Source organism: Prionailurus bengalensis, chromosome A2 (genome assembly GCF_016509475.1).
Source record: "Prionailurus bengalensis isolate Pbe53 chromosome A2, Fcat_Pben_1.1_paternal_pri, whole genome shotgun sequence".
Taxonomy (NCBI): domain Eukaryota; kingdom Metazoa; phylum Chordata; class Mammalia; order Carnivora; family Felidae; genus Prionailurus; species Prionailurus bengalensis.
The window spans coordinates 135,137,136-135,151,565 of record NC_057348.1 but is presented as its reverse complement, the minus strand read 5'-3'; the positions used below and the strand labels follow the sequence as shown (position 1 = coordinate 135,151,565).

Here is a 14,430-nt window from a genome sequence, read left to right as displayed (position 1 = left end):
TTTCCCCAGTGCGCAGGCGCCCGCTGAGGGGGCGGACACAGCTGTGCGTGTTCGGAGAGGCTGGCGGGCATGGCGGCTGCCCTTGTGCGCGGTCTGGCTGTGGCCGGTGGAGGCGAGAGTAGTGAGAGCGAGGATGACGGCTGGGAGATTGGGTATCTCGACCGGTCGGCTCAGGTAGCCCAGGAGGCTTTGTTTTGACTGCACCTGGATCAGCCTCCCCTGGCCCTTGAAGGCCTACGTCGTGAAACCTCTTATTACCTTGCCTGTGTTTCCCCAGTGGAAATAACAGGCTTTTGGACTTCCAACAAACCCTCAGTTTTCCCGTTTCCCTACTGTTCTTTCCATCCGATGTGCTTCTTTAGGCTGTCAGTGTAGCTCTTCACTTGGATTTGCACCCATAGCCGTACCCATTTCCCATTTCCTTTAAAGATAATTTTAGTCATGAATTCTTTATGAACGTTGTGTGTTGCATTCCCCACCCCCAAGAAGATGTATGTGAAACCAAACATTTCTTCTTGATGTAGTGGAAATGAAAATATGTATAACAATTTTTTTTAACTTTCTCCTTTTTTAGAAATTAAAAGGGCCATTACTCCCTGAGGAAAAGAATGAAACATTTAAGAAAGCATTGACCACAGGAGATATTTCGTTGGTCCAGGAGCTCCTAGATTCTGGTGAGAGATAAGGGATAATTTCAATCTAACACAGTTGCCTACCTTCACAAGAGTTCCTTATTTTAAAAGGTTTGAGTTGCTTTTCCAGTGGAAGCACAATGAATGTTAATGTATCAAGTGTTCTGCATATCTTACTTGACTCTGAGTTCTCTTTGCCTTATTTTCTTCCTCTACCCTCAAATTTGGAATGTACCCCCCACCCACCCCCCCCCCCCCCGTTTGCTTCCTTCAGTTACTCTACATCTTTCAAGAAGCCCTGTTCTGACTAATCCTACCCCACCCCGGTAGTTCCTACACATTTTTCACAGCATTTACTATGATACGTTTCTCCAGATTTTTTTCTAGGTATGTACATTTAGTTATATTTTTCCTTTGTGCTGGGTGTGTATGTGTATAATGGGGCCTGAAGTAGGAATCACAATATGTGGGTATCTGTTCCAGCTTTATTGCCTACTCATTGTGGTTCCTTGGGAAAGTCATTTAAGCTTCCAGAGCATCCGTTTCTCTATGTAAAACATCATAATTCTGTCCAGGGTCCCATAATGTTTCTCTGTGATCAAATTAAGTTTTATTATTTTCTTGAAATATCTGACATAGGAATGTGAGTTGTTGATAATAATGATTGAAATTACTGAAGGAGTAACAGGCATTTACTATCTACTTGTAGGTACAAAACATTCACACAAAATAGATAAGTGAGCTTTTATATAGCAAAATGTTTTTCTTATATGCTAGTGACATTGTGTGGTTTAGTGAAAAGGGAATCATTTTGGAAACAGTACATTTCTGGGTTTGATTACTAGCCCTGCCATTTGATGACTCTGTAATCTTGATGAAGTTATCAAACCTTCCTAAGCTTTAATGTCCCCCTTTTTAAAGTGGAGCTGCATAATATGAAAGGGTTTGGGGGGGGGTATTAAAATGAAAGAATGCATAAATAAAGATCTTAGAACATACATACAATACATAAATATTAGCTGTTGTAACAAAAAAGCTGTGTGACTTTGTGGACAATAGAACTTGAATTTGTAATTGAAGAATGAAACTGTATAAAATTTGAGTAATAGAAACAGCCCTAATGCTAAATATAAACATAGACAGGAGCGTGCATAATGCTGAGGGGAATGGAAAAGGCAGAAATTTGCTTTAGAAAAGAGAGCTGCCTTGGGGCTTCATTTTGTAATGGGACTAAGTGCAGTGAGTCCTTTTAGGTGGAGGCTCCTAAAGGATTAAGACTTAAAAAGACCTTCTGGTAAAGTTTTTAGTGAGCTTTTTAAAATTTGTTTTTAGGGGCGCCTGAGTGGCTCAGTCAGTTGAGCATCCAGTGTCGGCTCAGGTCATGATCTCATGGTTCATGGGTTTGAACTCCGCATCAGGCTCTGTGCTGATGGCTCAGAGCCTGGAGCCTGCTTCAGATTCTGTATCTCCTCTCTTTGCCCCTCCCCAATCCATGCTCTGTCTCAAAAATAAACGTTAAAATTTTTTTTTTAATTTTGTTTTTAATCAAAAAAATTTTAAAGATTATTTTTCAAAAGCCAGTAACATGTAGGTATAAGTAGAAAGATACCTTTGTTCCTACTTTCACCCCCAGCATTCCTGAAGTCTTACTTCCTCAGGTAACTCTTCTTTTAGTGTTTTCTAGTTTCCTTCCAGATGTCATTATTTCACACTTCTAAAAATATTTTTAGGTTTGCCTTTCAAAGTTATTCTTACTTTTGATACATATTTCTGCAGCAGTTGAAAATTTTAATAAAAAATGAGCATTCCCTTTGAGTCAGCTACTTCTAACAGTTCAAAGATGTCTCCAGTTTTTGTTATTCTGTTAATATGTTCAGTTATCTTTAAATTATAAAATATTTCAGACATTCTAAAAGGTATGGCAATTTCTCTCCTTACTCCTGGAGATACCACTTTCCTGTAGTTGGTATTTATCATTCCTATGCGTATCTTTATATTTTTATTGAATGTGTGTGTATCCCCAAACCAGATAGTGTTACTTTGAATGTTTTTGAGCTACAGTCATGTACTATGTCGATCCTTTTAAACTTACCATTTTACACTATGCCTAGAACATAATAAGTGCTTAATAATTTACTTTTTTGAGCATTAAAAGGTAATGATGATGGAGAATTTTTATATTAAAGTGCTACATTTAGGGGCGCCTGGGTGGCTCAGTTGGTTGAGCGTCCAACTTTGGCTCAGGTCATGATCTCACAATTTGTGAGTTCAAGCCCCGTGTTGGGCTCTGTGCTGACAGCTCGGAGCCTGGAGCCTGCTTCAGATTCTGTGTCTCCCTCTCTCTGCCCCTTCCCTGCTCATGCTCTGTCTTTCTCTGTCTCTCAAAAATGAATACATGTTAAAAAAATTATTTTAAAATGCTACATTTATTATCTTCTTCACATCTTTTCCTTTTTACCTTTGGTGTCACAGGTGGAGCAGTAATGTCAACAAGGAAAGAATAATGAGAATATAAAATGATCTTTTTTCTCATCTCATTCATATGCTTTCAGTTACAGTAGTTGGAAGAGGAAAATTGATTAGAGAAGACTAGTTAGGCTAGCAGTGTATGTATGTACTAAGATGGTTTTATTTGGTTTTCTCCCAGGAATTATCATGCACCTTTTATCAATTAAAGTTAGGCAGTTGGGAATTTGACATATATAATCTTTCAGCAACTTAGTGTTCCTACAGAAAAAAAAGTCAGATTCTCCTCCCCACCCCCAACAAGTTTTCATTCCTTTGTTGAAGACGAAAGTGATGTGACCTTCATCTTTGCAAAGGGAACACTTTATAGCCAGAGACTATAAAACCTGTAAATTATAAGGCATTACAGAGAGGCCTACAGTGTTTTTCACATACAGGTTTTCTTTCTTTGAAGCAGAAAAAAGTTCTGGTTTTTTTTCCTTAATATTAGCAAATATTTCTTAGTTTGAAGAGAGAGATTTCCACTTAAGACCTTATAGAAATGGCTTTACCTAAATTTAATGGGTTGTCTTCACTGCCTCATTGTATCTTTGTCTTCGTGTCACATTTCCTGTGCTCCTCTTCAGTCCTAGATCCAAACCTAGATCAGTTGAACCATTTTTTTTTCTTTATATGACCAAACCACTCAGTGCTGTTGGAGAAAATCAAACGACTCCAGGGATTTGTATCATTAATGATTTGAGAATTCTAAGGTCTGCTGGCTCTTGTCCTTTCTTAACAGTCATTATCTATCTCTTCCTGTCCTGTTTTGGATAGTGGCTATTTAAAACTTCTTCTTGGGGTGTCTGAATGGCTCAGTCAGTTGAGCATACAGCTCTTGATTTCAGCTCAGGTCATAATCTCAGTGTTCGTGGGATTAAGCCTTGAGTTGATAGCATGTAGCCTGCTTGGGATTCTCTCTCTCCCTCTATCTCTTCCCTGCTCACATGTCCTCTCTCTCTCAAAATAAATAAATAAACTTAAAAAAAAAAAAACTCAACTTTTTCTTACTCCTCAGGCCTGATACCTCATCTTTTCTTCTCTTTATTCTAGCTCAGTGCTTGTTTGATTTCTCAAAGGCAGAATCAGAGAGTCATTTTTTAATTCTTTTCCATCACTTCTTAAAGCAGCTTTAAATTCTAATGAATTTTGGAATTTTTGGAATATCCTTTTGTATCCCTCTCTCTCTGTCTCCACTGCTCTTGCTCTGACTTTTGCATAAACATCTATCCTCATAACTGGTCTCCCTGCCTCCTTTACCACTCTGAACAGTGATACCTGTGTTGTTTTCGTAATACAAATATAATGATGCCAATCCCTGGCTCACACAATGCAGTCTGTATTTTGTAATTTCTTCTGATAAAGTCCAGGTGTAACTATTTTCTATTTTTTTCTGAAACCATTATTACTAAGAAATTCCCTTTAGTTATAAAGTATATGATATATGTCACTATGAGCAATACTTTAAGCATATGAAGGTGGCAATGATTTTTCTTTTGGTGGGGAGGCTGTTAAAAGCTTGTTTTTATATTTACAGGCCTCAGCGTAGATTCCACCTTTCGGTATGGATGGACTCCTCTTATGTATGCTGCTAGTGTTTCTAACGTAGAGCTGGTTCGAGTCCTGTTGGATAGAGGTGCTAATGCAAGCTTTGATAAGGGTAAGATGTTTTAAACATTTAAAATATGTGAATATTTACTGTGTATATATCTGTGTGGAAGCCTAATTATAGTCTTTTTAGGGGTGGGTGATGTACATTTTCCATGTTCTGTTTGTATATATTCACTTTAAAATAAACCTTTGTCCTTGAAAAAAAATAAGGTGAGATGTTGTGGTAACTTAACTGATTATGTTTACTGTGATTTTCTTGATTCCCAAGCAGTATTACATGAAGTGAAAAAAATTAAAGCAGTTTGAAAAACAAACCTTCGTATTAGTTTTATTATGTAATCAAAATACAAAATCAAATTAAAAATCATAAATATTTTGGAAAAACTCTTTCCAAAGAGGTAGTAGATTTCATTTGTATTATCTTAATAACTGGTTATGTCATTACATACCTCTAACTGTGTTGGAGAGTTTGAGTTATTTTTAAAGGAAAAATGCATTGAAAGAAAACATCAGAAAGCTGATAGCTTTGTCAAAAATTACTTGAAAATCAGTCTTTAGGGGTGCCTCGGTGGCACAGGCGGTTAAGCGTTAGACTCTTGATCTCTGCTCAGGTCATGATCTCACAGTTGGTGTGTTCATGCCCCTCATCGGGCTTTGTGCTGATGGCATGGAGCCTGCTTGGGATTGTCTCTCTTTCTCTCTGCTCTCCCCTGCTTGTGCTTTCTCTCTCTGTCTCAAAATAAATAAATAAACTTAAAAAAATGTTTTTATAAAGAAAATCAGTCTTTAGATTTTAAAACTCAACTCTGAATTATATCACTTAAGGTTGTTTGAGAGGTAGCTTATTAAATCTATATATGTTTTATTGTTAAATAATTTCTACTCAGTACTACTTTGAATGCTTTTGAAAAAATGAGCGTATGTGCAAATCCAGATAAATTATTTTATTGAATTATTCCAGTAGGCAATTAAATTCATTTCATAATTCAGATATAAATTTCATTTTAGAACTAATTTTCACATTAATTTTGTACCTGTGTTAGATATTTGTAAAACCATTTCTATGCTGTTTTCTTATCTGTGTATTTTGTACAAATTCCCATCTTATCATTAGTTTTAATCTGCTGCTATGATAGGTTTTTCTTTTTATTATGTCATTTAAAAATATCACCCCTTGGGGCACCTGGGTGGCTCAGTCGGTTGAGCGTCCGACTTCAGCTCAGGTCACGATCTCGCGGTCCGTGAGTTCGAGCCCCGCGTCAGGCTCTGGGCTGATGGCTCGGAGCCTGGAGCCTGCTTCCGATTCTGTGTCTCCCTCTCTCTCTGCCCCTCCCCCATTCATGCTCTGTCTCTGTCTCAAAAATAAATAAACGTAAAAAAAAAATTTTTTTTTAAATATCACCCAATGAAGAGCACCTGGGTGGTTCAGTTGGTTAAGCATCTGACTCTTGGTTTCAGCTCAGGTCATGATCTCCTGGTTCATGAGTTCGAGCCCCACATTGGGCTCTGCTTGGGATTCTCTCTCTCTCTCTCTCTCTGTCTCTCCCTCCCTCCCTCCCTCTCTCCCTTTCCCTCCCTCCCTCCCTCCCTCTCCACCCCTCTCTTGCTCGTGCTTATGCTTGTTCTCTCTCAAAATAAATAAAAAATTTTTTTAATAAAAATTAAAAAAATACCACTCAATGAAAGCAGTACTTAGGAATGAGATTTATGAAAGTGTATAAAATACTCTGCTCAAAAAAATTAATAGTTTTCTTACCTACAGAGAATAAACTGATGGTTCCCAGAGGAGAGGTGGATGGGTGGGGGGGAGGGATGAGTTAAATAGGTGATGGGAATTAATGAGGACGTTTGTTGTGATGAACATCAGGTGTTATGTAAGTGTTGAATCACTAACTTGTACACCCGATACTAATGTTACACTGTATATTAACTGGAATTTAAATAAAAACTTAAACTAAAAAGAAAGAAATAAAAGTTTTCTTTCTCTGCTTCTTGTAATCAGAGGGATACCTTACAGTTATAAAATGTAGTAGTTTATATTTTTCACAGCATGTTTACATATTCTTTTATATATCCAACAGTAGTCCCACCAGGTAAGGAGGGAAGATTCCTATCTATAAATTAGGTCTTCTGAGATGTTAAGACATCACTGGAGTGACAGTTTATCAGTGGCAGAATTGAGACTAGAATCTTTATGCCTGATCAATATTAAACCACTGATGTAAACCATAGCTGTGATGGCCTATTTTGAATTCCCCTATTCTTACCTGAAAAGTGTTTTTGTTTTTTAATATACTGTGATCTCTGCTTGTGGCATACAGGCCAAGAGAAGAAGATTTTTAGGAAACAGGTGATTTCAGAGAGATCAAGTAGAAAATGACCAAAAAGAAACCAAAGGATATGGCAGTTAGTTCATTTTCAGTAGGATGGTCTGGATAAAAACCAGATTTCACTGAGATGTCAAATGAATGAGAAATAAAGAAGTGAAATCAGATAATATCAATTCCTGTTTTTTAACTGCAAGTTCAGCAAGGCAAATTTTAGTCAGCCAAAAACTATTCACCTCCAGACAGCATCTCTACATAGAGTCCATGTTATTACCCCTTCCCTATTTTCTTGAAGAAAAGGGAATAGGGAATGGAAGTTAAGAAATGAATTGTAGATGTATTTTGGAGATTAAGGCAATTCATCTCTGATGTCATTTTTTGGTGAAGGAAGACAGTTATCTGCTAAGAGTAAGAGATTTGGAAACAAGTTATAAAATGTTAAGAGTATGGTAAGTATTTAGAATCTTTTGAATGGTCAAAGAAGTCTGTTAGATATACTTCTTGATGTTGGGGGTGTCCTCACTTTTCTTTACAGATAAGCAAACTATTTTGATAACTGCATGTTCTGCACGTGGCTCAGAAGAACAGATCTTGAAGTGCGTAGAACTACTGCTCTCAAGAAATGCTGATCCAAATGTTGCTTGTAGGTAAGAGCCTTAATACGTATTCAAAAATCATGGATATTTTTATTTGATTATTAGCCTGTTAAACATTTGATAGCATGATTTTTTAAAAATCATGAACAATTTGTGTTTACTTGGCCATTTAGTTGAATGAAAATAGGTCATACAGTCATGGTTCCAACTGTATAAGATTATCACAGGAGGGCATATCATGAAGGTAGTCTTTCAGATTTTAATTTTTAGAGGAATGTTCTAAGAATTTGAAGTGAGAAGGAAATGAAGACAATGAACTATATCATTTCCTATGAATCATATACTCCAAGGAACAGTTAAGCTATAATATTTAAACCTTTAGTATTCTCTCTGTATAACAGTTACCTGCTAACCAATTCTACACAAATATTAAAAATTTCAAATAATACATTGAAATGTTTTAATTTTCCTAAGAATTTTCCAATTATGTTATTTCATATAGGTAACAGTGCCCAGATGTGTAGAAAACAAGCTGTAACTGTATCTTGGATCTGTTGAAATGTCAGTAATTTAAAAAATAAATCAGAAAGCTTAAAATTTCTGTTACTAACTTCTTTCTTAACCTGGCTTTATCTTCGTGTTAAATCTCTTTATGTTTTATTTATTCTTCAAAATTAATAGAGTAGGAAGTAGGCTTTCTAACAGAAATATGTCTAGCATGAATAGAATTATTATTCATAATTCATTAATTCAAATAATAGTGATCTAGTGCCTAATATATAGAGGTAACTTTACTTGATTATAGAAGTTTTTGTTTACCTTATTTAGTTTCTTTGACACCTAGACAGAAGGTGTCTGTTTTGTCTCCCAGTGGACACTTGGTAATATCTGGAAACATTTTTGATTGTCACATCTGGGAGATTCTGCTGGTGTAGAGTGTACCGCTGACATACTGGGTAGAGGCCAAGGATGCTGCCAAACATCCTACAGTACATTGGACAGCCTCTCAAAACAAAGAAGTATCCATCTCAAAGTGTCCTGGTGCCAAGGTTGAGAAACTAGTGTGAGAAAAGTCAGGCTTATAGAGTGGATAATCAGTATTTAATGAATAAAGATTTTTTAAAGATCTGGAAAGAAACTACCTGCAAATTTTTAGCAAATTGATTCACAAGAACTTTTATTCTGTCATATATGGTATAATCCCTAGTTAGATATAAATTTTGAATTTGACTGTACTTTGGAATATGTCCAAGATACCTAGCTAAAGTAAGCCTCATCAATGGGTTCTATAGTTTTAATTTTTACATTTAGAAGTGGGTTTTGATAAGAATTGCCTTTCTGGGTTCAATGGGAAATTGGGTTTTTTTTTGGCTGGTGCTCTTCAATTTTTATTTTATTTTATTTTTTACTGCTTCTGCACTGTATTATAGAGAGTAAAGCCTTTACCCTCCCAGTCACTCACTGTCTTGAAACACACTGAAGGAAGGTCAAGCAAGCCATTGTTATCGGTTCTAGACTTTGCTGCTTCCAGAAGAACTAGAAGGTATTTTTTTTTGATACACAGGATATATTTGGGAAAAAAAAATTTCATTTGAATTAAAATAATATAACATTCGCATCTCAAGCTAAAACTACAGGGCAGCCACATAATTTCAAAACTGAAAACTGAAATTTCAAAACTGAATCTGAAAGAATATAAAATTTGGATGGATCTGTACTCAACTAAAATGGAGAATTATACAGCATGGTTGAAGAAAAGAACAATCTACATTTAATTAACAAATATGAGAAATACCTGAAAAACTTTTCAATTGCTTTTATTTTCATGCTCAAATCATAAAGCAGTGAAATAATTGAATTGTGTTTTCTTGCATAAAATGAGGATCTTAATAGAGCTGAAAAGAATAAGTCATGGGAAATAGTGCTTTTAGGCTGCAGATTTTATAAGGATAGCATTAGTGAACAGATGGGGATAGTGTGGTGACAGCATACAAGAAAAAAATCTCAGGACACAAGGGGAGTGCAACAAGATTTGGTGGAATTAAAAAAAAAATTTTTTTAATGTTTGTTTATTTTTGACAGAGAGAGAGAGAGAGAGACAGAGCATGAGCGGGGGAGGGGCAGAGAGAGAGGGAGACCCAGAATCTGAAGCAGGCTCCAGGCTCCAAGCTGTCAGCACAGAGCCCAGCGCTGGGCTTGAACTCACAGACCGCAAGATCATGATTTGAGCCGAAGTCAGTCGCTCAACTGACTGAGCCACCCAGGCGCCCCAAGATTTGGTGGAATTTTATAGATAATTCATTAGCAGTGATAAAAATCAAAACCTATTAGAAGATCAGGAATTTCAGTTTCAATCCTTCTCCTTCCTACCCCTAACCATCTTTTGTTTTGCTTCTTTGAAAAATTTTTATAATGGTAAAATGTGTGGTAAGAACATAAAATTTGCCATTTTAAGCATATAATTTAGTGTATTTTTCTACTATAAACTTTTGCCCCAGGCATCTGAAGTTTGCAGCCTTTTGAGCACTGCTCACTTTTCTAGCCTGAGATCCGAGCTGAGCTAAGTAGAGACAAGTAACTTCCATTTACTTCCGATACCTGTGACTATCTACTTTTTTTTTTTTTTTTACCTACTGAATTGTTTTTTGGGAAATCACATTTGGTGTTTGTTGCTGTTTGTTTTGCTGAAACACTTTAATGCAGCTTAGTCATATTTAGCCCTAAACACAGGTGGCCTGCAATCATACTACTCGGAATTCAGCAATTGTGCCATAGCGTGGACTAATATTCCTTTTTTTTTTCTTTTTATACTGATAATGTAGTTACCAGTGACATTATAAATTATTAAAGTTTAAAAGGTCTATATTAGATTATTGGATATATGATAAAATTTGAAACCTTCAATCTAGCCTTAAATTTGGAGTTGAAATTTTTGTTAGAGTAATAATAGTAATTATAAAGTATATATAATTAACATTTCAGTTTTTAGGAATTGTGTGGGTTTTTTTCCTTCAGGTGTTCTGAAACATTTGCTTATATTAAAAAAGGATATGTATTTTTTTACATTAAGGGAGAAATCTTTCTGGCAGAGAAGTTTATTATATTCAGATTGCTCAGACATGAGATAAAGGTTTTGTAAAATCATGTGGCATTTTAATTTTCATAGATGTTTTTATCATCGTTGATAAGACAGTACACATTAACTGATATCCAAGGTTTTGACGTAATCATTGTGGGATTGTTAACTTATTGAATGTTACTGCCTGTGTTAATAGACAGAAAATACTCTGGGAAAAATTTTACTTTCTTTCTCAGAATATAAATTTAGTTGTAAATGTCACTGGAGCAGTTTGGTAGATTGAGGTCTAATTCTGGATTACAAGATTAACTTGTTTTTTAGTCATAAGTAAATATGTAACATATCTTTGCTCTGAAAACATAGACTGAGGGCACAATAATAGTCTCAGAAAGAATTTTTTAAAAGAGCTTATTTAGAAAGCAGTACTTGAAATTGTTATTTTGTGATTTTTTCCTTCATATAGATTTTTATAAACCACCTATGCATATCCTTTGTGAATCTTTTTATTTACCTGTGTTTTCTTTATCACACATAGCAGCTTTGTTAGCAGTTTTATATGTATGCAAACAGTGACAAATACCTTAGTGTTGCCTTGCATTTAGGGCATGGCATTAATATTGCTGTTCATATACCTGCAAGTCTAGTTAGTCCTTTTGGAAGCACAGAATGGAGAGGATAGAGGTGAGAAAAGCTAGTTGATAAAAGCCCTTGACACTAACCTCTGAAAACACATGCATAGAAACCAAGACCTTAAAACAAACAAACAAATACCTTCCAAATTCTTACTTGACTTTGTTTTATTGGTGTCTAGCGCCAGTGGTAAGTGGTGTGGTGGCTGCTAAAGCTTCCACTTGGAAGAGACCCGTAGCATTTCTTCTATTTTATTGTGATCACATGGTCCTATCTAGCTTCAAGGGAGTGAGGAAGTATAATCTTACTGTGCCACAGGGGAATCAGCAATATTGGGTGGACCGTTCTGATGATTTACCATGTCACCTTAGGTGTATTTTCTTCAGGGCATAACAATTGTATTTCCTTTTTACTGTATGTTCAAAGTAATAATTAATTTTGAGTTTTGAACATAAATTTGTGATGAGGAAAATTGGTATTTGTCTCAAACTTTTTCATTCACTTTTATATGTAATCTGTCCCTAATTTGTTCTTTATAATGTCTCTTAAAATTGGGGCCCCTGAGTGGCTCAGTCAGTTAAGTGTTGGGCTCAGGTCCTGATCTCATGGTTAGTGAGATATTGCCCTGCATGGGGCTCTGTGCTGACAGTGTGGAGCTTGCTTGGGATTCTTGCTCTCCCTTGCTCTCTGTCCTTACGCATGAGCACGTGCACACAGTCTCAAAATAAATTAAATAAATAAATAAACAAACATACATTACAAAAATGTTATAATGTCTCTTAAATTCTTTGCAACTTTGATATTTATAATTCTACCTTAAGGGGTACTTTAATAGCCTCCTAAATGACATTTTTGACGGTGCTATGTCTGTACTTTGGTCAGTCTCGTCTCCTGTTACCTATAGAACACACTTCCTTTTGTCTATTAAGTAAAAGCCAAAATTCTCTGCAATATGATCCCACCTTATTTCTCACTACTCTCTAGTATCTAATTTCTTTTTCATTTTATTTCAACATTATTCCTCAGATACACAGTCATTCCTACCTTTATGTTTTTCCTTTTGTTATTCTTCAGTTTGGAGTATCTTCTTCTTCCCTCACTGTGCATTCAAATTGTGTCTTCAGGTGCCAGATTAATAGTCTGTGATGCTTTCCTGTGTTATTAAGCCCACAAGAGTACTTTTTTTCATAAGCTATGATTTTGGATGGGTGGTTATCTTATTGAGGACACTCTTCTACATCTCATTGTTCTTTCATTGTTTTCCTGTAGGAAAGTCTGGAATTCCCTATGAGCCACTTGACTACTCTAGTACCATGCATAGTTTTTTATTCCTTCACAGTTCTTTCATGTGATATTTATCAAGTTCTTATTGATTTTAATAGATTTGTCACGGAATGATCATTTGTCTCTTTTATTTCCAAAACGTAACTGTGTTTGTGAAGTAATTCACAGTATATGTGAAGTAATACATTAATCCATTTATACCACAGAAAACATGAAACATGACTTAGATGCTGAATGTCTGGGTCCAAATACTATCTCAACAACTTGTCTAAGCTAATATAACCATTAAGTCTTTTTGAAACATTTAAGTCTCAGTTTCTTCTGTGATTGATCTTGCTAGCTAACTAGCTAGCAAGGCAGCTGTGAGAATTGAAATAGGATGATGAATATGCAAATACTTAACATGCTGCCATTTCATAGTAGGTGCTTACCAAATGTCACATTTACTTAAATTGGTAGTATTTCCTGTGCTTTTATAAGAGCCACAATTTCTGAAATGCATATTTCTTATTGATTTATAAAATTAAACTGATGAGTTTATTTTACTGTTTTCCTTAAACATTTTTACCATTTTAACAAAACGTGCATAAGTGAGCAAGTATATTCTTATCTTTTGTTTTGACTGAAATTTAAAGATGATAATTTAAGTATTTCAATGTGAATATCTGGATTATTAGTATGGTGGGTTAGGGGTAAATGAGAGTAGCTTAGCAAGAAAGAAAAGATACAGGATGTTGACTAAATGGGAAAGTCAGGTACGCTATGACTTCAACAGTTAGTCTTTTAACTCTCTTCTAACTGCTGAAAGAATGATTTTTTTTTAAAGTGAAGCTGTAGTTTGCCTAACACTCCTCAAAAAGATGACCCAAGTAGTGACTATAATATTTTCAAATGCTTTGTAATTAGAAATTATAATCTGTGGGGGTGTCTTGGTGGCTCAGTCGGTGAAGCATCCAACTCTTGACTTCGGCTCAGGTAATGATCTCATGGTTCCTGAGTTCAAACCCTGCATTGGGCTCTGCAGTGGCAGTGTGAAGCCTGCTTAGGATTCTTTGTCTCTCTCTCCCTTTCTCTCTGCGTCTCCCTGTTTGAGTGCTCTTTCTCTCTCAAATAAACATTTTTTTAAAAGAGAAATTTTAGGGGCGCCTGGGTGGCGCAGTCGGTTAAGCGTCCGACCTCAGCCAGGTCACGATCTCGCGGTCCGTGAGTTCGAGCCCCGCGTCAGGCTCTGGGCTGATGGCTCAGAGCCTGGAGCCTGTTTCCGATTCTGTGTCTCCCTCTCTCTCTGCCCCTCCCCCGTTCATGCTCTGTCTCTCTCTGTCCCAAAAAAAATAAATAAACGTTGAAAAAAAAATTAAAAAAAAAAATAAGAGAAATTATAATCTATCCTCTTCAGATGTCTCTCTTTGAACTTTGGTATTGATTAGGTTTAGGTCACCATATACATTTTCACACACAAAATCATTAATTTGAAATAAAAACCAACCATAGTTCATGTATTCTGACACATTTTTTCACATATCAGTTAACATCTCTGAAATTGGTTGTGTCTCCTGAAATTGATGGCGTCATACATCATATGAAATATGGTCAGTTTGTTACTTACCTATTTAGTAGTTTTGTCTCCAGTTATATTTTTTGAACTCAGGGTTGTCCAATGGTACTGGAAGTCCTGGAAGAAGTGAGCAGTGTAAAAATAACATTTTAAGGTTTCTATTATGATTGAAGTTTTTTTTCTTAAATATACTCTATTTCAGTGTTTTCCC

The 14,430-nt window shown here is 35.9% G+C and overlaps 1 protein-coding gene across 1 annotated transcript in view; it reads left to right on the top strand.

Moving 5' to 3' along the window:
* Positions 1–11: 11 nt before the first annotated feature.
* ASZ1 (ankyrin repeat, SAM and basic leucine zipper domain containing 1) overlaps positions 12–14,430 on the top strand; it is a 51,812-nt gene continuing 37,393 nt past the window's right edge. Inside the window, exons 1-4 of the mRNA XM_043589327.1 lie at positions 12–174; positions 575–674; positions 4,675–4,797; positions 7,611–7,722. Coding sequence (XP_043445262.1) covers positions 70–174; positions 575–674; positions 4,675–4,797; positions 7,611–7,722 — 440 coding nt within the window. The 5' untranslated portion in view covers positions 12–69. The remainder of the gene's footprint in view (positions 175–574; positions 675–4,674; positions 4,798–7,610; positions 7,723–14,430) is intronic.